The sequence below is a fragment of the Anguilla anguilla genome, chromosome 14 (assembly GCF_013347855.1).
Source record: "Anguilla anguilla isolate fAngAng1 chromosome 14, fAngAng1.pri, whole genome shotgun sequence".
Lineage (NCBI taxonomy): Eukaryota > Metazoa > Chordata > Actinopteri > Anguilliformes > Anguillidae > Anguilla > Anguilla anguilla.
Window position 1 is genome coordinate 10,548,402 of NC_049214.1, and position 23,894 is coordinate 10,572,295.

General features: G+C 49.2%; 1 protein-coding gene across 1 annotated transcript in view; it reads right to left on the reverse strand.

The window, feature by feature from the left end:
* Positions 1-21,521, reverse strand: part of pik3r1 (phosphoinositide-3-kinase, regulatory subunit 1 (alpha)) — a 32,252-nt gene extending 10,731 nt beyond the window's left edge. Inside the window, exons 1-7 of the mRNA XM_035390778.1 lie at positions 21,215-21,521; positions 18,953-19,642; positions 5,458-5,550; positions 5,270-5,344; positions 4,893-5,024; positions 3,472-3,673; positions 3,249-3,331 (exon numbers count right to left, since the gene is read on the reverse strand). Of these exons, the coding sequence (XP_035246669.1) occupies positions 3,249-3,331; positions 3,472-3,673; positions 4,893-5,024; positions 5,270-5,344; positions 5,458-5,550; positions 18,953-19,283 (916 nt within the window). The 5' untranslated portion in view covers positions 19,284-19,642; positions 21,215-21,521. The remainder of the gene's footprint in view (positions 1-3,248; positions 3,332-3,471; positions 3,674-4,892; positions 5,025-5,269; positions 5,345-5,457; positions 5,551-18,952; positions 19,643-21,214) is intronic.
* Positions 21,522-23,894: the final 2,373 nt, after the last annotated feature.

Sequence of the window (23,894 nt, forward strand, 5' to 3'; positions counted from 1 at the left end):
CATCACACACACACTCACACACACATACACACACATACAGACACATCACACTCACACACACATACAGACACATCACACTCTCTCACACACACACACACACACACACAGACACACACAGACAGACACATCACACTCACACACAGACAGACAGACAGACGCACACACACAGACAGACAGACAGACAGACACACACACACAGACAGACACATCACACACACACACAGACAGACGCACACACACAGACAGACAGACAGACAGACACACACACACAGACAGACACATCACACTCACACACAGACAGACAGACACACACACGTACAGACACACACACAGACAGACAGACAGACACACACACGTACACACAGACAGACAGACAGACAGACGCACACACACAGGCAGACAGACAGACACACACACACACACAGACAGACAGACACACACGTACACACACACACTCATACATTGAGGCTAAGCCCTGACGTATCAGATTTTATGAAGCGTCTGAAAGTCAAAGCGATCCGCCCCGAGCAGCCCGAGCACAGGAAGGAACTTGGCTGCTTCAGCAGAAAGGCGAATCAAAGCCTGCCTTGTGATGGGGCTCACCTCTCCGGGCCGGGCGGCCTGCAGGTGCGCATTACTGACAGCTGAGCTCGGCCCATGCCGGGGGGGGGGGGGCACTATAAATAGGCCCTAACAGGTAATAAAACCTTTAAACAGCCACAGGTCGGCCCGGGCCCCCCAGGCGGCCCAAAGAACGCTCTTTAACTCCGACTGTGAAAGCAGAGCCCGGCCACGCACACACACACACACACGCACACACACACACACACACACGCACACACACGCACACACGCACACACGCACACGCACACGCACACACACACACACACACACGCACACACACACACGGGCTTTTTTTGGGGACATAAGTATCTGACATTTCCAGTTGTCTGTAAGCGCCGCGAGAACGTTTTTTTCACTCGGAGGCAATCCGTCCCTCCGTTCGCTCGCTCGCCGCCGGGTCTCGATGCCGAGAATCTGCCATCTCGCAGCGAGGCGAGCCGCGGAATGTAGGTCAGGCCCGATCGAGGCCGGCTCGCGGAGGAAGTGCCTGCTAACCACCTGAAGCCTCAGCACACGCCTCTCAGCTGTGCTATCTGCACAGGAGACGTTTCCCCGCACACACACACACACACACACACGAGTGAAATGACTTATTTCACACAACGACATGAATAAAATTCTGTAAAAGGCATGCAGTTGCGGTAGGAAAAGGTTCGGCGACAACTGGGCCACTGGATTTCATTTCATTTACATACGCTGACATGAAATGGTACATTTTCCAGATTAGATTGCAGAGGTTCGCACTGAGTCACAATATACAGGGCTTTTAAAAGGCTTTAAAAAAAACGTCTCTTCATTTAAAAATAAAATAATTTTTTTATTAATTAGGTCCACTAATTTAATTTAGTAAATTCACATTCAACATGAGGAACAGCCATGTGTAAAAAAAAAAAACGCACCAAAAAGCAAAGACTTAGCAGGTATTCAACAGGACTGGCTATGCTGTTGCCATGGCGTCCACCTCTCTCGGTGCCACAAGCTGCTCTTTTTGCTGCTCTGATGCTACGCGCGCTAGCTTTCTGGGAAACGGCCCCTGCGGAAGGGCTGCTGGCACACTGCAGCTGATTAGGGTTAGCTTGTGAAACCAGACACAATTGAGGCTGGTGAAAATGTCTCATTTTGCAGGTTCAGATGATGCAACAGTGGTTATCGCAGCTCGTAAGCATCGGGGACATTACGAAATCCACACTGCCAGGCCAATTAATGCAGGCGGGCCACGACTTTCAACAGTAATCATATCAAAGTCCCGGAGAACAGCAGACTCAGGACTAAACGGGGGCTTTAGTGATTTATCCTTCACTCGGATCACTCAAATTGGCACAGTTCAAGTCAGGAGCACACAAATTAATCACCAGCACAGAAACTAACTGTCCGACGCCAAACCCCTCTTAATCTACAGCCTTATGCAGTCATATACAGCATGTTACACACATCAGCCATGGAGGGCAGCTACTCCGCTCTCACTCAGTGAGACAAACACAGCCGAGTCCATGTTAGTTTTATACCAGTACAGATTTCACAGACCATTAAGAGAAACTATTCATCATGATTCACGTCAAATACAACCTTTTACCTATTGGCAAGGAAACGGTACACACAGTGTTCTTTTGGCGTATCTCATTGTTGAACTCAAACGTAGACGGTGCCAAGTTCACAGAGGAGTAAATAGTACCATGTGAATTTCAGCTCTACGGACAGCTGACACTAGCCTTTCGCCAGCTCGTTCGCATACTTTAATTACACTTTAACCGACCGTGTGTCATTACAAATCAAATGCACAATGTTTTTAGCCTCAGTGCTCATTATCCATTTTTACCCCCTCTCCGATATCACCCGGTCCTCATCGCGCAAGGAACTACAGTGTCAACAAAAAAAAAGTTAAAGGTCTCAATACCTGCTCATGGAGTCCAACAGAAGAGCATTGTGTGAGAGAGAGGTGGAGAGAACAGAAGGTCTAGGTGCACTATCAGAGCTGAAGATGTATACCCCTGAAATACGCGGTTGCTAACGACAACCAGCGCACAGGCATTTCCTTGCTAATTAGCACTGCCTACGCAAAGTTACAAGAAAGTTCACTTTCGACGTATGGTTGAGGCCTTGCGGAAACGACCAGAATCGCCGTCAGTCTAGAGAAGAAGGTTCAACACACTTTTAAAACTTCTCACGCAACGCGATACGCTCATGCCGACATCGGCAAAGGAAAGCCCACAGCACCGGTGTGATTTTACTGCACGCAGCTGGGACTCACGGAAGACCCACAGCATCTTCACCCCAGCCTAAAGAACATGGCTGCCACAGCGAGCACCACCGTCCTTTTTTCTGCGCTCACGGGCTCCACTGCCTCGCGGGTGCCTGCGCAGCCGGGGGCAGCTGCGCAGCACCAGAGCTCTCTCAAAGCCGCAGCGCCGCACGCAGAAACAGAACTAGCGAAGGCCCCCGCCACACTTCAATTTCAGTTTCAACTTCTCCCACGCCACACTTCACGGAACGTCGGTGTCCTGGCGCTGTGACACTTAACACGATGAACCTGGCATGCGGTCAAACCCCCCCCCCCCCCCCAATCAGGCACGATCCCGCGCAATCCCCCCCGATCCCCCCCGTTCCGGAAGACTCGGCCACTTTACCTGGAGCCGCCTGGATCTCGCTCCACTCGCTGCCGATCAGGACCTCGATCACCTTGACCTGGGAGTCCGGGCTGGGCTCGCAGCTGGGGAGGAGAAAACGGAGGGGAAGGGGGCGGGGGGGGGGGGGGGGGTAGAAAGATGAGTGCGCGTGCTCCACAGGCCCCGGGGGCTCCCTGGGCGCTTAGCGTATTAGCGTAGCGGGGCGGAGCGGAGCGGGTCGTACCCGGCGGCCTGCTGGCGGAACAGCAGCGGGCTGAAGATCTCGCCCAGGGCGCGGGCGCTCAGCTGGTTCTTGGCGGCGCTCTGGCACGCCCGGCCGAAGTGCTTGGCGAGGCAGCGGAGGGTGAGCCAGTACTGGGGCGGGACGCCGGGGGAGCCTCCGATCCCCCGCAGCAGCTGGGCGCACTCCTCGGGGTTCTGCACCTCTGTGGGACGCACGAAAAGAGCACAGGGGGGTTTCACCGGAGCTCTCTCTCTCTGTACCCCTCCTCCCTGATATTAAAAAAAAAAACCCTTCCAACGACTCCCTCCCCTCCGATTCAGATCGGTCCGGCTCAGCTTCTGCGCAGGAGGCGGAAAACCACACAGAGATCGCAACGTGCCTGAGAGCAAGGTACGCTGGCAGGTGATTGGTCGGGTGCAGATGCAGGAGATAAGTTTTCAGGCTCTTTTTTACTTCCTATTAACCGCAGATATCCTGTTTCAGGGGCCACGTGACGGGTTTGAGAAGCGAGCGTACGGGCTCGAGAGGGAGAGGAGAGGAAGGCGCTCTCTTAATTCTGCAAAAGCCCTGAGCGGGGGAGAGCAGATGTTCGGCCCTGCAAACCACAGCCCTGCGGGACTTCTGCTTCCACGCTGTTAGAACACAACGTTCGCTGGCAGGTTGCAGGGGCAGATCAGGTTAATGTTTCTGCTTTGCAGTAATCATTAACCTCTGATATCACTGCACGCTTGCTCTGTGACCCCGTTCTGGCAGAAGCCGAGCCAGAGGGACAGATTAACCGATATTCAAAAAAGTATGAAAATTTCCCCCCTGCCTGACCGTTTGCACGTGCAGGCTGGCGGCCGTGGTAAAGCAACCTTCATTCCAAGCTGACGCGTCGAAGAAAAAACCCAAAAAAAAACAACCATTCTACATTCTACTGCACGCTTGACCTAAAAAAAAAAATGCATGCTACAAAATGCATTTTAAGAGAGGGGTGTCAGACTGAAGCTGAGAGGGAACAAGATCTATCTCCGTGCAGCGCTTCAAAGAGCAGCAGAAGTTTTGTGCAAAGACAGGCATTTGCACGCAGCACACGCTTGTTTCCCTTTGATCTCCGAGCTGTGGCCGTCTGCCCTGTCACGCTCTGGGCGACAGCACCCCCTGGTGGTGGCTGACGAGCGCTCCGCAGCTCTCCCCATGAGGAGCAAGGACCCGTGATGGAGGATCAAAGGGTCCAGTCATACCCCCTCAGAGTAACACCACAGTAGCTGTGTCAACACCGGCGACTCTGGATGTGGGGACTTCAAAGCCTGCATAAAATCGCTTGCCAGGTGACTGAAAATATTGCGTGTGTATTTTTAAAACAGAGTTTCTTTATCTGGAGCTCTCTCCCTTCGGGCAGACGCGTGCTGAGAGCGTGCGGGTTGCCGGGGCCTTACCTTGGGCCACGTGCACCATCTCGCTGTAGATGGAGGTGGGGATGAGCGGGTGGGGCAGGTCCTGCAGGTACCTCCTCAGGCCGTCGCACAGCGCCTGCAGCTCCACCTGCTCCAGGTCCACCGCCGGACAGTCTGGGGCCACACAAACGCGTTTCAGAGTGTGTCCCTACCGTGACGATACACAACCAAGCACGCTCGTGCACGTCTTTTCTATAATACACCCGCGACACTCGTGCTAATCGAACCCCTCAGTGACGGAAGCAACGACACTGAATCTCAGGCTTTTACAGCTTCCACACCTGACTAGGGTAGTTTCAGGCCAGGATCATGCTCAGATGCAGGTGTCCTCACACCCACACACACACGCACATACTCACCACTATCGAAGCACTGTCTGACCTCCAGTCCCCCTCCTGCAGTGAAGGCCCTGTAAAGTGTTGGGCACTCCAAGCCTGCGAACGGAAAAAAGGCCCGCGTTTACCTCCCTGACCAGGTCACACGTCTCTTAACCGCTCGAAACGCCAGCCGAACCCCGCCCCTCACCCCCACGTGCAGCAGCTCCTACCTTTCCTCTCGATGGCCTCCAGCAGCTTGACGAGCAGGGGCGGGGCCGACTCCGGGGGGGCGAACTGCTCCGTCAGGTCCGGCAGCGTGGTGGCTGTGGGGGGGGGAGGAGGAGGAGGGGGGAACAGGTGAGTCTCCCGGAACACGGGCCTGTGTGAAACCCTGTCAGCTCGGGACGAGCCCGCTCTGTACCCGTCACCCGGGCCCCAGATCAGTGAGGCCCTGGATCAGCGAGGCCCTGGATCAGCGAGGCCCTGGATCAGCGAGGCCCTGGATCAGCGAGGCCCTGCGAGCGTCCGCGGCGGCGGCGGCGGCGTTAATCCCGCCGCGCCCGGGCCTCGCGCGCGCCACGGGGGGAAGAAGGGAGGATCAGAGCGGACGCGGCGGGAACATTCCGAGGTTTCCGGGCAACGGCGGGGCCCGCTGGCCGGTGGCATGCGATCTGAGGGGCGCGGGGGTGCGCACACACGCCCCGCTAGCGACGGGCTCCTCTGATCCCACAGCTGCAGGTGCGCACATGAAAGGGCCCGCCGCCGGCCGCCACTTTATTTGGATTTGCGAAAGGGTTATTTTACTGGGCCCGCGTTTCGCTTCTTTATTTTTTTTTTTTTTTTTATAACCTCCTCAAAGGCCGAACTGTGAAGCCTGCCATTTGGAAAAGGGGGGGGGGGGCAGAATTATGAATGGAAGCCCTGTTTGAAAGCATAAGTACTGCCTTCCTGATACTGCGCCCGGCCAAGCCCAGAGGAGAAAATATAATGGCCGCTTTTATAATTACCGCTGTATTATTAGTAAAAAAAAATAGGGAGGGGGGGGGCTGGCCTTTTTCCGCATTTTTCCGCCCCTGAATAATTCCTTTTGGAGAGAGCCATCCGGCGCATTAATCTGATTAGGCACGGAGGGCGCAGAAAGGAGGCTGAAATGGCGCCCGGTTCTGGTGCTCAGCGCGTGCTGCCGCGCCCGCGCCCGCGCTCCCTAGCCTACAGCCTGCAGGTCTTCTGCGCCGCACGCCCGCGTGTGAGGAGCGCTCAACAGGTTGGACGGCCTGCTGAGGCGCCGTCTGAGTGGAGGTTTGGGGGGGGCGGAGGGGGGCGGGGGGCGGTCGATGTCGCAGGTTTTCCACAGTCGCAGACGTTCTTCCTCGGTCACCCACTGCGGCCAAAGCCAAGGTTTTATAGGGGGAAAATCTTGGAGCGAAACTGGAAGGGTGTCAGAGATTCCCGACGCTGGGGCTGGGGCTGAAAGGGGACCCAGGGGGGCAGGGGGGGGCCTGGGGGTGGAGGTGGAGGGGGATGCCATACCGGTGGAAATGTACCCTTTCGCACAGAGACATCCTACACTGCTGTCCGTCTGCCACGGTCCGTCCCCTAGTTCTGAGAAAAGCCATTTGCAACTTGGCACTTGAGTAAATTCATTTTAATGCCTGCAACTGAAAGGGACCAAAAAACTGGGAACTCTGTCAAAAAACAACCCTGAAACACAAACACACTCAGGCTAACACACGCGGGAGACACTCGATTAATGTGTAACAGAACAGGTTGTCGGCTAATCAGATTCAGATCACCTCAAACCGCTTTCCTGTTCTTCCCCAGCAACGCACGGCAACCCAAGTCCCCTCCCTCGCGCACCGACAGCCTATGGGGCTGTTTTTAAAAAAAAACCTCGCGTCGCACGCGCAGCTGGAGGAGCCTGGCCTTTGTAGTTCGCTGCGAGCTGGGCGGAGCCGCCGCGCTCCGCATACCTCGTGCGCTTAATATATCGCGGTGCCGTTTTTAAAAAAAGAGCCAGATCCCGGGAGCCCAGTGTTTATTTACACGGGCCAGCGCCTCGCCCGAGTCACACAGAGTGGAGCGGGGATTGGATTGCTTCTCAGTAGCTCAGGAGACTCGATAGTCCTGGCACCGGCGGGCCTGGGATCGAATGACGCTCAGAAAAAAAAGAAAAAAGAAGAAGAAAAAAAAAAAAAAACGGCAGAGATGTTTCGGGCCGATCGGGTGACCGTTTCCTTGAAACGTCGTGCCACCGCTCGGATCGGGTGGACAAAGGGAGGATTCCTGTCGCGGCCCGGGCGTCGTTAACCCCCCCCCCCCACCCCCCCGTCGCCCTCTGCCCTGCTGCCACTGCGCTTACGGGGGGGTAGGGGGTGGTGGGGGGCACACTTAAACGCTCAGCTATAACTGCACTCAGACAGCGCAATGCGCACGCCCCCTTCACTGAGGCCTGGGTCAGCATTCCCCTTCATATCAGGGCACGTCCCATCCTGCTCGTGCACAGCCGAAAATCCCCTCCGGCATTTTTTTACTGTAGTACAGGTGGGGAGGGGGAGGGGCTGCTCCGCAAATAGCATCCAATCAAAACGTTCACTTTTATCAGGTTTTAATTGGATAAGTGTTCCTTCAGTTCAACAAGTGCGCTGAACAGAGAGGCCGTCGCTCTCACAGACCAGTGGCCTGCAATGTGGCGCACACTCTGGGCGAGGTTCTCCAATGATCTACATCTAGTCAAAAAATGCTGTTTAAACAAAAGAAATAAAAATGAAAACACTGTTCGCAAGCCAGAGCATCTTTTGAGAGGGGGGAATCACCCCTTTCTCATCTCTGTTAAAAAAAAAAACAGCAAACCACAAAGGAGTAAGAATGCTCGGTTGCCCCAGCAACGGGGGGGGGGGGGGGTAAGGAGAGGGCCCCACGGGCGAGCCTGAGCACGCCGGCCCCTGCGCCACGCCGTCCCGTTAGAGAGGGGGGCCTCCTTGGCGCTCGGTCTGAACCGGCTGAACTGGCTGAACTTCAGACTGTGGCCGGGGCACGGGACGCACTAAAGATAGCACCGGCGCAGTAAAAATAGAGGCCGCCTCTCCTAACCTTCACTTCACCAAGACGGCTGCGTGTCTGAGCGCTGCTTCTGAGCGTGTTGGGGGGGGGGGGGGCGGCTGAGCTGAGAAAGCACTCCTGTGTGCTCGATAACCCAGAGCGCTCGACGCTCTCTCGCTTCTTTCAGAACGCGCCGCAGATCGCGATCCTGCGAGAGCAGAGGGAGCCAGACGCCGTCTTCCCCCGCCGAAGCTGCGGGGCATGAGGCGCTGCTAAACCTTCTGTCAAATAAAAGTCACAAAGCGGGCGCTGGCTGCAGCCCATAAAAGCAGCGCAGATAAGCAGCCTGTTAGGCCAGGCGTTAGTCAGCACTGACATTCCCCAGAACGGCAGGCCTGGTCGAAGTGTCTCGTCAAAGGCACAACAGTTTTTCACGTTAAAATGGGAGTTGCAAGCTGTTTTTCACAGTGGTGAAGTGAGACTATGTCTCCCTCTATGGGTCGCATCGTGTATAGCGCAAACGCATTCCAAGTCCTTGAACTCCCCGAGATATTTTAGGAGTTACATGCCATGGTCTTATTTATTTTGCCGGTGTGGGTGCAGGGGGGGGGGGTAACAAACAAAAAGTATCCTCCAGACAGTGCACCCTGAACATGACACAAATAATCATAACCTTACATAAGCTAATATGATACATAGACAGGGCTCTTATTAAAAATTACAGAACTCGTGTTTGTAAAATACTAATACACATGCATCTCTGCTTTATTTATGAAACCTTTCCATTTGAGGCAGCCAAAAGAAAAGCACCAAATCTGCCCTTATATGTTTCCCATCCACACAAATGATATATAAATGAATATGAATGAAATACTTGGTATGAGCGGCACTGAGATTCTTTCTTTTGCGTTCACTGCACAAACAAGCCCCCGGATGTCTGAAAAGTGACTGGTTCGGAGATGTGCTCAATTTTTAATGTGCGTGGGCCCTGAGGAGTGCTTAAAAACAACTGCTGTAAAAAAGAGGGGGAGAAGCAACCTGTCCCGCTCTACCACCGCTGCCCTGTGATTAGGCGACATAGGCGACGGTGATCCTGTGATTACGGCTAATGACCAGCAGAGGCTGAGTGTGTTAACGGTGGATAAAGACAAGGCAGGATTTATCGATGCTGTGTAACTGCTGGCTGCTCTGTGCTGCCTTCTACACAAACTTATGCAATCCCAGGCACTGTGCTCTATACCTCTGTGCCACTCTGAGGTTAATTACTCTGAAAGCCTGTGGCACTGTGCTCTATATCTCTGTGCCACTCTGAGGTCAATTACTCAGAAAGCCTGTGGCACTGTGCTCTATATCTCTGTGCCACTCTGAGGTCAATTACTCAGAAAGCCTGTGAGATTGTGCTCTATATCTCTGTGCCACTCTGAGGTTAATTACTCTGAAAGTCTGTGGCACTGTGTTCTATACCTCTGTGCCACTCTGAGGTTAATTACTCTGAAAGCCTGTGGCACTGTGCTCTATATCTCTGTGCCACTCTGAGGTTAATTACTCTGAAAGCCTGTGGCACTGTGCTCTATATCTCTGTGCCACTCTGAGGTTAATTACTCTGAAAGCCTGTGGCACTGTGCTCTATATCTCTGTGCCACTCTGAGGTTAATTACTCTGAAAGCCTGTGGCACTGTGCTCTATACCTCTGTGCCACTCTGAGGTTAATTACTCTGCTTGTAAAGCCTTCCGTTTGGTTAAAGCGGCGACTCCCACGCAGGCACATAATGTGCGGCTCACGCAAGGGTCCGAGTCGCTCTCGTCTATCCTGCAGGGAATCGATACCCGATCCATGCATGATGGGGGCTGGGGGGTGGAGTACAGAAAGGATGAAAAAAAAAGAAAAAAAAAGAAAGAAAAAAAAAAAGGCGGGAGATGGCAAGACTGCAGAAAGTTTCCGGACCACCAGATCGAAAGAGGAACTGCGCTGGCCCATCTGTGATTGCGTAACTGAGCCTCACCTTCCATACACAGGCCTACGGCCAGAATGAAATCCTTTTTCTTTCTTCCTTTTCCTCTGCAGCTTTCCGTCTTCCAGCGCATATTTGAAATGTCTTTTCCTGCAACGTGTGGCTAATCCATTGGGCAGACATGCTTTGCCTCCAGTAAGAAGATTTGCCAATTTAAACTTTAGTCTCTTGAGGCGATCAGTAATGAAACACACGTGTGCGCTCTCACGCACGCAAGCTAATAAAATAAAAAAGCAGCCAATTACTGGAATAGACTGCTACGTTTTTTTCTCTTTTTTTTTCTTTTTTTGAGCGGGGGAGGTTGAAAAGCGCCTAGATACAACATGTAAATATTTCCTTAAATTTCTTTTGTTGACTCCCAATAAGAAGAAAGGGTCTTTCACACGTCAAATAGCAGCTCGTTTAAAAAGAGTAAGACATGGCCGTCAGCTGCTCATGGATTTAACTCTGGAGACGCTGAGATGCAGCGTACGCAGGCTCCGAACAGCCGTGTGTGCTTTACACTGACTGCTTCTTAATTAGAGAGGTCCGCATGTCGCATGGGAGCGGTAATGAGTAACCCGGACTCGGCCTCCAGCTCATTATAAACGAACGGAGAGAGCGCGCCTCCAAACCACCTCCGCTCAAAGGTTTTTCCCCCCCCGTATCTGACGCAGGAGTTAACCGCGGGACGGGACGCGCCGCGGCGACCGCAAGGGCGGGGCCGGGCCAGCTACGCGTCTGGGGCGACGGTCGCTCCTCGGCTCCTGCCGGGGGTTTGCGGGTTCGAGTCCCAGAAGAGATGCGTCAGGTGTGCTCTTGAGCTAGAGGGGGGTTAGCCTGGGGCTGCTTGGGTAACCTGCCAGTGTGAGTAGGTGATGGATGTAGTCTTGGATCAGGCAGTCTCTTAAGCAAATAAACAAGGCAATGCATTCAATGCTGTGCTAATTAACACATTAATCAGCTAAAGACCCCGTGAGCAGCAAGGTTCTGTACTTATCACAATTCATTTTATTTCAAGGGTAACAAATAGAACACACAACAATATATTTTTGCCACTCGCTTTCATTAAAAGCATCTGAAAGCAAAAAATAAAAAGCGAAATGTGTAAAATGGTGGCGCGCTGTCTGAAGTTCCCGTCCTACAGCGAGTCATTTCCCGTATGAAAGGCCAATCTCATACGACTGGACTGTGTCGAAATAGCAATCAGATCTAATGTGCGGTCAGTGATCTCCCCTGAAAAGGGCTCAGTGTTTTGGACAGTGTCCTCTCCATGCCGTCTTGAGCCAGGCCAGGGGCGGGAGACAGTGAAGACCCTGCCATGAGGTCTCCTCCTGCTTCGCTCCACCCCCCCACCCCCCCCCCCCAGAAGGCAGGAAAACAACACACCCCCCCCCCCCCTTTCCACTGCATGAATCACCAGCAATCTGACGTTCGCTTCTGCCAATCACGCGTTCCGAAACGCCTTTGAAATCCGCGCGGCTGCGACACGTAAGGTTCGCAGCAGAGCCTCCTCTGGAGACAAAACGAAGCTGAAGGCAGCGGGCCCCCTGACGTCGCGGGGCCCCCCTGATGTCGCGGGGCCCCTCTCTGCGATTCGCTCTGCCGCAGCGCCGGCTCGCGGGGCCGCGGCTTTGGTGACCTAATTTCCCGTATCGGTTATGGGAAGCCGCGGCGAAGGACGCGATAAAGCGGCCATTCATGTGGCACTCAGAGAAGGCTATCTGTTGTCCTGCCGCATTGTGCCCCCCCCCACCCCCCCGCCGCCCAAGTTAACGCCATCAGCACTAAGTACAACGCTTGTACTGATTCATCACAATGCTGAATCAGCCCACTTGGCACAAAACAACAGACCGCGCCAAGCACCAGAAACCACCGCCACGAAACCTGCAGCTGGAGCTGCCGGCGTCAAGCGACTTCCTACTTTCCACAGGCTCCGCGCGTTCGTTTTCTTTTCTTTCATTCGCGTCCTTTTCCTCTCGCTGAGGGTGTTCGCCCTACAGCAAAGCTGCTAAAAAAAAAAAAACCCAGATCTGAACATGAAGCCCCCAGCTGCCTGAAACCCGGTCAGGAAAGGCAGGCATTCTTTGTGAAGCCAGGCAACCCAGTCTCTTCAGAAAACTGCTCAATGCAGCAGCAGATGTTAGCCTGAGCTCATAAGAGGCCCGGAAGAGGAGAGAACATTATCTCAAACTCCAGCTATGCAGCATGTTCCCTCTCTCTCTCTCTCTCTGTCTCTCTCTCTCTACCTCTCTCTCTCCCTCCCTCCCTCCCTCTCTCTCTCCCTCATGCAACCTCATTTTCATTTAATTTGTTCAGTGTAATATTAGGTGTTCCATTTTTGCGGTCATATCTGCGTAGACAAAAATGAGACCACAGCTCGGTGTGAAGTAGGCTATTTAGGTCAGTGAATCGAAACTGGATAAAACCTTAAACTGAATCGGTGTTAGCCTAAACCTTGACACGTAAGCCATTTCAAAGCCCTGTTGTAGCCTTTGGCCCCAATTTGGAGATTAATTGCCAGAGAATGAAGGGACATCTTTTAATCCAGCATGGCACAAGAAGAAAATCAGGGAAAGAAATGCAAACGTAAAGTGGTCAAGCTACAGCCTTCCACATGACCAAAAATAGAGAAAGAACTGCGAGAAAGAGGAACTGTGCATAACATACAAGCACCAGCAGGGTGGTCATTTAAAAAAAAAAAACTCCTGCAATGTGTGCCAGCCAGCACTCAAAAAGAAAGAATTAAAAACACCTCAGATGGAGGAAGATAGGATATCTCCCTGCACAAGCCGCAGCACGTCGACTAGTCCTTTTAAGAAACTTTCGCAGTTGTGAAAAGTAAAAATGTGACGACTGATTTCTAACACGCATTTATAAAGCCACCTTCCACGTTGAAAAACCCTGTTCAAAAACTCGCATTTAGGGCCGTGTGCCTTAAACAGGACTCCATCAACCAACTGAATAGTCAATAATTACAAGGGATTTAGGTCATAACATAGACCTTGCCCTATGTATTGGCACACTGCTAACGTATACATATACACGGCGTGTGTGTGTGCGTAATATATATTCATTTATTAAACCATAGTGCGTGTGTGTGTATATGTATGTATATATATATATATATATATATATATACACTTGGAAACACTTCTTGCAAACTGGCAAGGAAGCATTAAAGAAGGAGACTGATGCACTAAAATATAGCATTACAGTATAAAGTATAGTATTTTATTACTTGCAATTCACTTAGAATGAGAAATAATACAGAAAACACGCAGCACAACTGAGAGCAGCTTAAGGAAGGCTTAAGTGTGAAGCGCGGGGCTGTGAGCGGCCGTGTGTTTGGGCAAAGCCGCTCGGGCGCGGGCCTCGCAGGCAGCGACGGGGGCTCAAAGTCCGCGCGCGAAAGCGTACCGTTAGCGAGGCTAGCGGCTTACAGTCCGTGTTTCCATTCAACAGCGGATTACGGCGCGCGCCAGTGTCAACAAAAGGCCCGGCTGCGCGGCGAGCGGCGGGCCCGGGCGAGCTCCTGCGCTAAGCCGGCGGGCCACGGGGCTGCTGGGGCGCGCTCTGAGACCGCTAACGGAGGACCGCGCGAAAGCGCACGCGTCTCGCGTAGCCAGCGCCGCGCAGCCATTAGCCTAGCTCCTAGCGGCGGACGAGCTTTCCATGGGCCTGCCTGCCGCTTGAGTGTGTGCTTCTTGCCACATCGCGTTTAAAACAAAGGCACTTGGGGTTAGTGATAAACGGCCATTTAAAGTCGCCATTCTCGTCGCTGTCGGACGTTTGAGTTTCGGATTCGCTTTTTAATCCGGACGCCCTCCGTGCCGGCGCGCAGCGATGTGGGGACAGGGGCGGCGAGCGTGGCCGAAGCGCCCGGCCGGGGTGGGGGCCCGCGCACATGGGCCCGGCCGGGGTGGGGGCCCGCGCACACGGACCCCGGCGGAGAGGCCCCAGCGGAGCGGAGCGGGGTCTAAAGAGCCTGGGAGCCAAAAAAACCGGCAGGAATTCCTCCCCGGCTCTCTCCACATCTGCTGCTCTGAAGTCAAACCCCTGTGGCTCAGAGGGCCCCCGTGCGCCCCCCTCCCAAAACCCCCCCCCCGCCCCCCCGCCCCTCCTCTGGCCCTTGCTCGCCTCCACCCGGAGGCAACCCGAGGAACATTATTAAAACATTAAAAATGCTGCAGGATGGGGGAGAGGCAGAGATAAAGAGAGCACGAGAGAGAGTATAAGAGAGAGAGAGTGCAAGACAGAAAGTGTGAGAGAGAGAGAGGGAGAGGGCTAGAGAGCGAGAGAGAATGTGTGAGAGAGAGAGAGGGCTAGAGAGAGTGCGTGAGTGAGAAAGAGAGAGGGCTAGAGAGCGAGAGAGAGTGTGTGAGAGAGAGAGAGGGCTAGAGAGCGAGAGCGAAAGAGAGAGATCTGCCAGATCTTTCAGTGGCTGCTGTAATAAATCACACAGGCCAATGCTCTGAAGCAACAAGACTCCCAGCTCGCAGCTCCACCCCGCTCCACCCCCCTCCACCCCCGCCAACGGCTCCACAGCCTCTCCGCGGAGGGAACACAGGGCCCTTTTCTTCTCCGGGCTGCGCGTCTGCACCGCCTCCGCGCCCGTGCCCGCGCCCGTGCCCGCGCCGCCCGCCAGCCCGCTCTCCCCGCTGCCAAGCGCCCCATCCAGCCTCTGGGGATTTCACAATCGTACCAGGAAGGAGCGAGCAGGGAAATGAAGCGATCGGCGCCGTGGAGCCAGGAGAACGGAGCGGTTCTCAGCGTTCTCCTGCACCTCACCCCCACAGCCTGGCGATGGGCTCCACAAGGCCAGTGCAGATCATCAACAAAAAAAACTCTACAAAAACTGCAAGGTGCTGTTTTTTTTTTTTCCCTCATCAAATAATCGCCAGTATTCATATCGGTGCAGTCTGCAAAATACCAACGCAAAGCGTCGAAGACACGCGCTCCAAGTACAGTGGCTTTTCATGTTTACATCCAGAACAAAGGACAGCTTTCTGAGAAACCACACCGTTGACGGCACAGCATCACAGCATGGCATGCCCCAAAGGCTGGCCAGTGATGGTGGTTTCCTCTTTTTGTCTGGTGAGGGCATGAGTGTTTTCTGCCCGTTTCATTTATAAAGCCAACATCCACTATCCAGTCACATGCTGAGTGCTGCCCATAACTGCACCACCAGCGACCGATGACTGTCACAACAAATCAGTACACGAATGGTTACATTTTAACTACAGCTGGGAATATGCAGTTCCAATATCTTTAAAAAAAAAAAAACAGCAGCTGTTGCTGATAGGGTTCATTCCCCTGCACCTCATCCATTAAAAGAAATTATCTCTCAGTTGTCCCGCAACTGTTTAACCAGTAAATGTGCCAAACTTTCAAAACCGTTTGTGTCCAATTGGCAGTACAGGGAATGGAAATAAAACACATAAATATGCCAGACCCAAATGCTACTGGGCAGCATAAAGGAAAAAAGCATTAGAGTGGGGGTGGGGACTTCCCAGCAAGGCCTGAATAATCTCCCTATTAACGTCCGGAGGCATACTGGGTGTTCACTTTCAGCCTTCCTGCGTCACATGTAGATTAGTCGGCATAAAATATCATGACAGATGCAAAATCCTTTGAGTCTGAAACGAGATGGAGTTTTATCTGCTTTTTTACGCAGCTGGGACACAAAGAGGAACAGTAGAGCTCGTGTAACGTCGAGCTGGTGACGGGTCGCGCTCGGACCACAATGCACTGCGCCCTGGAACCGCGCCAGCTGCATTGTCCTCTGGGCCTGGTTAGCATTCAGCGGGGCCAGAGTGCCACTTGCAGCGCTACCAAAGGCAGCAGTCATGCACCGCGGGGTCGTTTTTTTTGAGCCCAGAGTCACGTAGTGCCGAAAAACTGGACGAGAACAGGAGACGTGCCTGCTTGCCGCTTTTTGAAGACAAGGGCACCACCAGCGCGTTGGCATTTGTGCAGTTGTGTGCCACCAGCGCGTTGGCATTTGTGCAGTTGTGTGCCACCAGTGCGCTGGCATTTGTGCAGTTGTGCACCACCAGTGCAGTTGTGCAACACACATTCTTCAGTAATCTCAGTGCAAGTAGTGCAACGGGAACAATTCTCCCTGCACCCCCTTATTAAAACCCTGCACAGAGAACTCATAAACTCACGTTCATAATCTGAAGTCCTGCCAGCAGCTGTGAGCCAGTAAAACATCAACCTGTTTTACCATCAGTGTCTATTTATATACTTGATTGTTCCATCATAAATCCAATAAAATTCCTTGAAATTGCAAGTAAAAAAGTGCTTTTCAAGGATTCACCGAGAGTATACTTCCCACACGTCTAAAAGAACATTAACTAGGCGAGTAAATTTACCATTTACTCTTTAGTCATCCAAAGATGAAAATGTCTGCCAAAATGCTCAAAAAGAGAATACTGGTAGGAAAACTCCTCTCACGTTTCTCTATTTGCATTCCAATTCACTGAAATTTGATCTCCAGTTCCCCGTTTTCATGGCAACTGGGTGGGTGTGAGAGTGAGCAGGAAGTTGACTGATGATTTACTTGGTGACCCACCAGCACAGACATTTGTGTGCCCATAACCTTTCAAGATGTAGAACCTTTGTAAGGATGTTTCTGAACAGCAGAATCTGCCAAAATAAACATTACCAGGTGCGACAAAAAAGCACCGCTAAAAAAAAGCAGTAGAACCCATAGAGACAATGTGTGAATGCGACCAATGGAAGCTCCTTGGCTGAACAGAATTGTTCCCTAAATATAGCTATACCTTGTCATCCACAACTTATTTTGGCCTACAAACAACTTTAAAAAAAGATTATTCCAGAAATTCTGGAAATAATTTGCTTCTACGGCACATTATGGGAATATAGCATTTTCCTGAATATGCACCGTTAGGCTCCGATATCACTGTCCATTTTTCCTTTGTGGATCAACTTTCTGCACCACGGTTGTTTGCATCAACACAAATTTACCATCTCTAACTCCACCACAGGTTGTTGCAGGACTAGTAGAAAACTCTGTCTGGCTAAGGGCAGAAACAATTCTTAAAGTTTGTGGCACAACATAAGCTTAGTCTTGAACTCAGGTTACTCGGCATAGCTGAACTTACTTGAACTTCTACATATCTGAAATGTAGGCTATGTAAATTCCAATTCAAATGGGATTCAAATTAAGAACTAAATTGGAACTGGAAAGTTTAAAAATGCTATTTAAAAAAGAACACACACTTCACAATTATGGGATTCTAAAATATTTAAGAATTTCATTCTCAGTCCCAATGGAAGTTGTTTTGATTAAAATTAATAAATGCAAACTACTCAAGGAAAAACAGATAAAGCGTATTTCACACCTCTGCTGCATTATGTTACTTATATAAATGTACACATGTGACATGAAACAGTAGCTTTGAGATAAACATAAATGTTCAGAAAGAACATTTCTTTGGAATTTCAGTAATTATACTAAAATGAGAATTGGCTGTGGTCCCTCCATTTCTGTGACATTTTTAGAGTAGCATTTTCTAGTGTGCAAAGGAAAGCGGCATACTATGAATTTTTTTATCTTTAAAATATTATAAAACAACTACGCTCAGTCATATCTACAATTCTACTGGCAGCCTCTGTCTCTGCACACACTTTCCGAATCCGTGCTCCTCTGCCTGTGTTTCTTCTAAAATGTGTTTGGGACGTTTCTCGGCTTGCCGCACTTTTCTGTGTGGGGAGGGGAGGTTGTGGCTACAGAGCCTGTGGGGTTCGATCAGGATACAGCGGAGCGTTTGTAGCTAGCTACCGCGATGGCAGAGGTGAAGAAGCACAAGTACAGCAAAGCGAAACGACAAGCCGACAAGTTCAAAGCTCATTCAAAAATCAGAGTCAACCTTGGAATTCCTCAATGGCGACAGCTGAAGTTCACAAAGGGGATAAAAAGCAATGTGGAGTGGGGGTGTTTTCTGTTGGACCTGTAAGTAATGTTGCTTCTAGCTATCCAGCTAGCTATGATACATAGCTGAAGTCAGTTACTCAGGGTGAGTGGGCGGGGTTGAAGGCAGAGGAGGGGACTTCTTTGATAGTAAACCCAGGACCACCGAAAGGCTAAAAAATCCTGCATAGTATGCCATTAAAGCACAAAATTCTGATGAAAAATTATATGAAACCACCAACACTCACAAGATAAATCTCTCTGTTGACGATGAAGTTCTCCTTTATGGGTAAACCCCAAGCTTGCTTTTGGTCATATGAACATGTATCATGCTGTCACTACAGTGGTAAAAATTATGAATAACGTCACAAACCTAAGGTTTCACACGCAGTACACCCTCCACAGCATAACACAGTTTCATGGTTGTTAACACCAGAGCTTGTTGCGCAAAATCTATTAACAAGAAAAGTTGGCCAACTGGTTATGTGAATAATCTGATGCAAATGGTGAAGGTACAAGCACAGGATTTGTGCTTGATTCTTCAGCAGCACGAAAGCCAATAAAGTACATTTAAGCAAAATAATAAAATACAGCAAACCATCATACTGTTGCTACTTGGGTGCTCTGGATGAAACGGTTGTTTAAATGGTTTGAAATGCAGGCACATGGCTTACTTTAGCCAAAAACAGCAACAAAAAATGAGTGGCAGCTGAAAGTTGCCTTCACAGAGATGAAGGCCACTTGCTGTTGACTCACCTTGCTCTGTGTCCGAGTCAGCTTTGGAGGCGCCAGGAGCGACAGGCAGGGGTCTTGGCGGCCTTGGTTTGGGCGTTGGGGGCGATATCTTCTTCTTCCCAATGAACTCAACGTAGGTTCCAGGGAAGTCGCCCTTCTCCTGTGTGGTTTCATTGAAGCCGGGCAGCCAACCAATCTCCTCCGGCTTCTCCTCAAACCCGTCGGCATACCCCAGTGCCAGTAGTGCCCCCTTGCTCACGACCAGTATGTCTCCAATGTGCAAATCAATGTCCTCTTCTCTCTCCTTCTTGTAATCATAGAGCGCTCTGTACTGGTATCCCTCTGCACTCATCTTGTTAGCTTTGCGTTAATGATAAATATTCCAGAGGTACCACAATGATAAATGTGTCCTGCACTGATAATTTACTGGAGCAGATTCCCTCCCAAAAAAAACCCTGTTACACAGATTTCAGCAGATACTTTTGTTCACACACACACATAAAAATACCTCCACATGCAATTTTTTCATAGAAATACTCAAAGTCCTTCTTATGGTTCTCTGCAGAATTTTTGGCAGATTGTGGTCATTTCTTCAGTTAGTGAAGGTTGGTGTTAAAGTTCTGCAATGGGTTGCACCTTTATGGTGCTCCTGGTAAAATGTTCCCATCTGTCTAGAGCCAGCTATGGTAGCACAGAGAACTCATCCCTGACCTGGAAAAAAACAAAACAAAAGCCATTTACTACACATTGTATAAGTGGGACACCCTCCAGTGGGACAGCTTATCAGGAGTGACAGCATGGCTTAAGAATGTTAGGGTGTAGGTTACTGGGCTTGTGACCATAAGGTTACAGGTTTGATTCCCCCTGCTTGGTAAATATTCAGACATATAAATAGGTGATATGTAAATCTATGTGACTCAGTTCAGCAACCCCCCACCACCCCCCCTTAGTGTACATAGTCTTACCACACAAAAAAAGAAAACAATTGGATGTGTTTATATATAATCCGGGGAATTCCAGGACATTTTTGTTGGACGAATTTTTTTCTCCTTGAAGCAGCAGAAGTTGACCAGTGAATTTCGCGGCACACATTTTCTCAAATTTGCCAAGAAACTCTCAAATCAATTTACTTTGTAGCTAGTCTAGATAAGTTATATAAAAGGCATGTTAGCTGCCTGTACCTGCTTATTATATTGCACATTATTAGAGAATGTATAGATCAAATCATTCGTTTGCAATTATGTAACGCTACACACATCAGTGTGACATACGACCAGCTGGCCAGCGAAACTGACTTCAATCAGTTAGCTACCCAGTACAGCTAACTTTAACCAGTTACCTACCCAGTACAAGCAATCGTGTTTGTAGCACTAATCCATTTACCTAGTACCGTTACCTAGTCAATCTGGCTAGACAGTCAACGTTAACCACCATCAATAATACAGCAGCAGGACAGTTTAGCTAACGTTTCATATCCCAGTTAGCTATAGTTAATTCTACGCATGCAAATCCAGCACATTTGTAGCAACTTGATGTTAAGATTTATTGGTATATTAGTTAAATGTATGAAAATACATTTGCTAATAATCTTAACTAAATTCGGACTCTGGTCGGTCAGTTAGCCAAACTCACAAACTCCAGGGAAGCTAAATGAGTGACCTTACACGCCGTTGTATAACTTAGTGCTTGCATCAGACAGAATACACTTAGTGCTTGCATCAGACAGAATACACATTACGTAGCACGTTTAGATTAACGGTAGCTAACAGCAACATTCCTGCAAAGAAAACGCAAATGTTATACTAGTTAGCTAGCCTGGAATCTGACAGGCAATTCTGCTAATTTGTGCCCGTCTATTTATCGAGCTACAGCTAGCTAGCAACAAATAATTAGCTAGAAGAGAACTTTGTAGCTCAGTAGCTATCCTGCCATCTAGACTAGTTTGCTTACAAACTGGCAGCAAAGTTAACGTGCAACTTTATAGACGCGAAACATTACTTAACACGTATCTATCTTTAACGTTTGACAAGCACCGTTATTTGATGAACTAGTTCGCTATGATACCGTATACACTTAGGACAGTGTCAGTGATCAACCGAAGAGTCGACCGTTAACAAACGTTACTCTATTTGTAAGAAAAAGCACAAGGTTCGCAAATAAGTGCATGTTAGATTAAAAGAAACGCTTCAGATAACGTTAAATATACATTTCTATCATGTTAATCTTTGCGTCGCCACTTATGTCCAGTTGCAGCAGAAACACAGAAACCACATTGCAACTCACTTGCACGAAAGGGGCCCGAGAACGGAATGTTCCTTCCTTCCCGTAAAATGATAGGCACAGTCACGATACCAGTCGCCAGCTAGGTTTAAAGCTAGCCACAAATAAAAGACAAATTAAATACAGCGTGAACTGAACTCAATTGCCGATCCCAAATTGTTCAAGAAAACTTCTAATCGTAGAGGGTTCCGTTCATTTGTTAAAGAATAAAGTCTGGTTCTGCTTCGAACACTCCTTTACAGTCCTCTCTTAGCCACTATCTTCAGCGATACTCCGCTCGAACGAACCTCTCTGCGGAGAAACCAGTCTCCCCTCCCCTCTGCACACACACACTCGTACAGAGACACGTCAATCAAATTGCGTCGACTCCCAGATAAAGGTACGCCACTACGCCATCACCATACTCCGCCCTCCAAATGTCGGACTAGTCAGACGACTCTCAGTGACCGGTCATATCCAGACTGTTCGGTTGCACGCAAGCATGTGGAACGCCCGAAAGAATTGCATAATCCTTGCATGTAGACCTATATTCTGCGTGCAGACTGCTGTCATGTTCCATTTCATAGCAAATGTTTGAAAATTTCATGAAAGGGTAGGCTACACAGAACTATAGCATGGCTGTTTGCTGGACCATGCATGATACTCATACCCATATCAAATAATTCATTTGTACTCTTTGTTAAACACTTCTGTGTCATTTTAAAGTTTTCTGCTTCATACTCTCACACAGGAGTCGTAGCAGGCATTTTGTTTACCTGTTATAACCTGTTATAGGCCTACATGCTCAGGACATACCTTACCACATTAGAGTGCACTCTCATTTCTTGCAGTCACAATTGAAATATACAGGTGCATCGCTGACACAGATGGTCTTAAAATCATTTCCCTGGGTACAAAGGAGCTTCCTTCACAACACATACAAGTGCACCTTTTCTCCTACAAAGTCAACAAAACTGCCATTATTAAGGTTTGGTTTATGCGAGCACACCGCTTCTTTCCATTCCTCAGTCCACCAGTCAGGTTCATGCAGTCATTGAGCTGGAGACATCATATCTAGCTTGTGCAGGTAGGTTATCTCGTTTGTACAGGCAGCTTATGGGTACCTGACTAACCAGAGGAGCACAACTGAAATCCCTTCCTCCCCTGGTGATGGTATGGTCAATTATGAGCTACTCCATGGGGCCACTGGCATGGTTCAAATTAAACACCAGACCACAGGGTTTGCAGTGCCTTAACATGGTGAGCATCCACTGTAGCCCCAGAGCATCATTTTTAAACTTGTATCATATGCATTTGTAATTTATATAGTAGTATATATAGGACTGTTTGTGGAAACACTTTTAATACTTGAGTGTCAAATAGTGGGTCCCATGCAAATTCATATTTTTTCAGGATCCATTATACTGTGTGTGAGTGCGTGCGCGTGCGCGCGCACGTGTGCGTGTGCGTGTGCGTGTGCGTGTGCGTGTGCGTGCGTGTACACGCACACAGCAATTTTGACCTCTTCTGGGGAAGGTAAGATGAATTATTGCTCTTGTGCCCTTGAGCAAGGTTCTTGTGTGTTCATGTGTTTGTAATTTATATAATGTTTAGTGTGTATATATATATATACACACACACACACACACACACACCTTGAATCACCTTGCCTCCCCATCAAGAGCTCAGAACTGCTTCAAAGTCTTCTTCTGCTGTCCACATTCATTCAGACCAACAGGCCTTTTATTTACCCTGTATTTATGTATGAGCATTCCACCAAGTTCCACCAAGTTTCTCAACCTAAAGAGGGAGCTTCCAATAGTTTGACTGTCCACATCCCAAAGGGCATAAAAAGTTACTGAAAGTATGTTATTTTCAATGTAGGTCAAATTATTTTAATTGAGTCACATTTTATTCATCTTGTATTATTGGATTTTAAAGTAATTAAGGAGAATGAGAAATTGAATGACATGGCCAGTATAATTAGAAAAATAATGTTTGCTCTGTTGAGCTGAAAAGACCCAGATTTGATTTTATTGCAAAGCAAGTTGTCTGCAGTTTTCTGTTAATATTATTTTTCCTTTCTCATATATGGTTTTTCCATTAATGAAATGAGTAATGTTGTATAAGAATTTGAATTGCATACTGATTTCTAATAATAATAATAATATAGCTTCAGAATGTCCTGCCACATGAATGTTGTGTCCAAAATCAATCTGGATAAGAGATCCCGATAAATGCAGCAATATAAAGATAGATAATTATTGGGGTCAATGAACTCTAGGCAGCATGCAGGGTACATCTTCATTGAAATTATAACAGCAATGAAACTAACAGCTAATGCATGTTTTGCTTCCACATGTTGAAGGCAAATATTCCTTGAAAAAATATATATTTCATTTCAAGTTATTCAGAACTCAACATACAACACATGCCTCAGAAGAGAAATATAAAAAGGCATGCTAGTAAACCCATTCAAATTCTGCTCAAAAACAAGATCTCATGAAACTTTGTCCTGTTACATAATACATTTTTCTGTCAACCTTTGTTATCTATTTCAGGGTAGAAGTTCTTTGTTAGATAACATCCATAATCTAGATTACAGGACACTTATACATCACCAGTATATATGAACAGTGCATACACTGTAATGTAGCCATAGTTTATCATTTGATTTACTAAGCATTTTACAGCCATACAACTA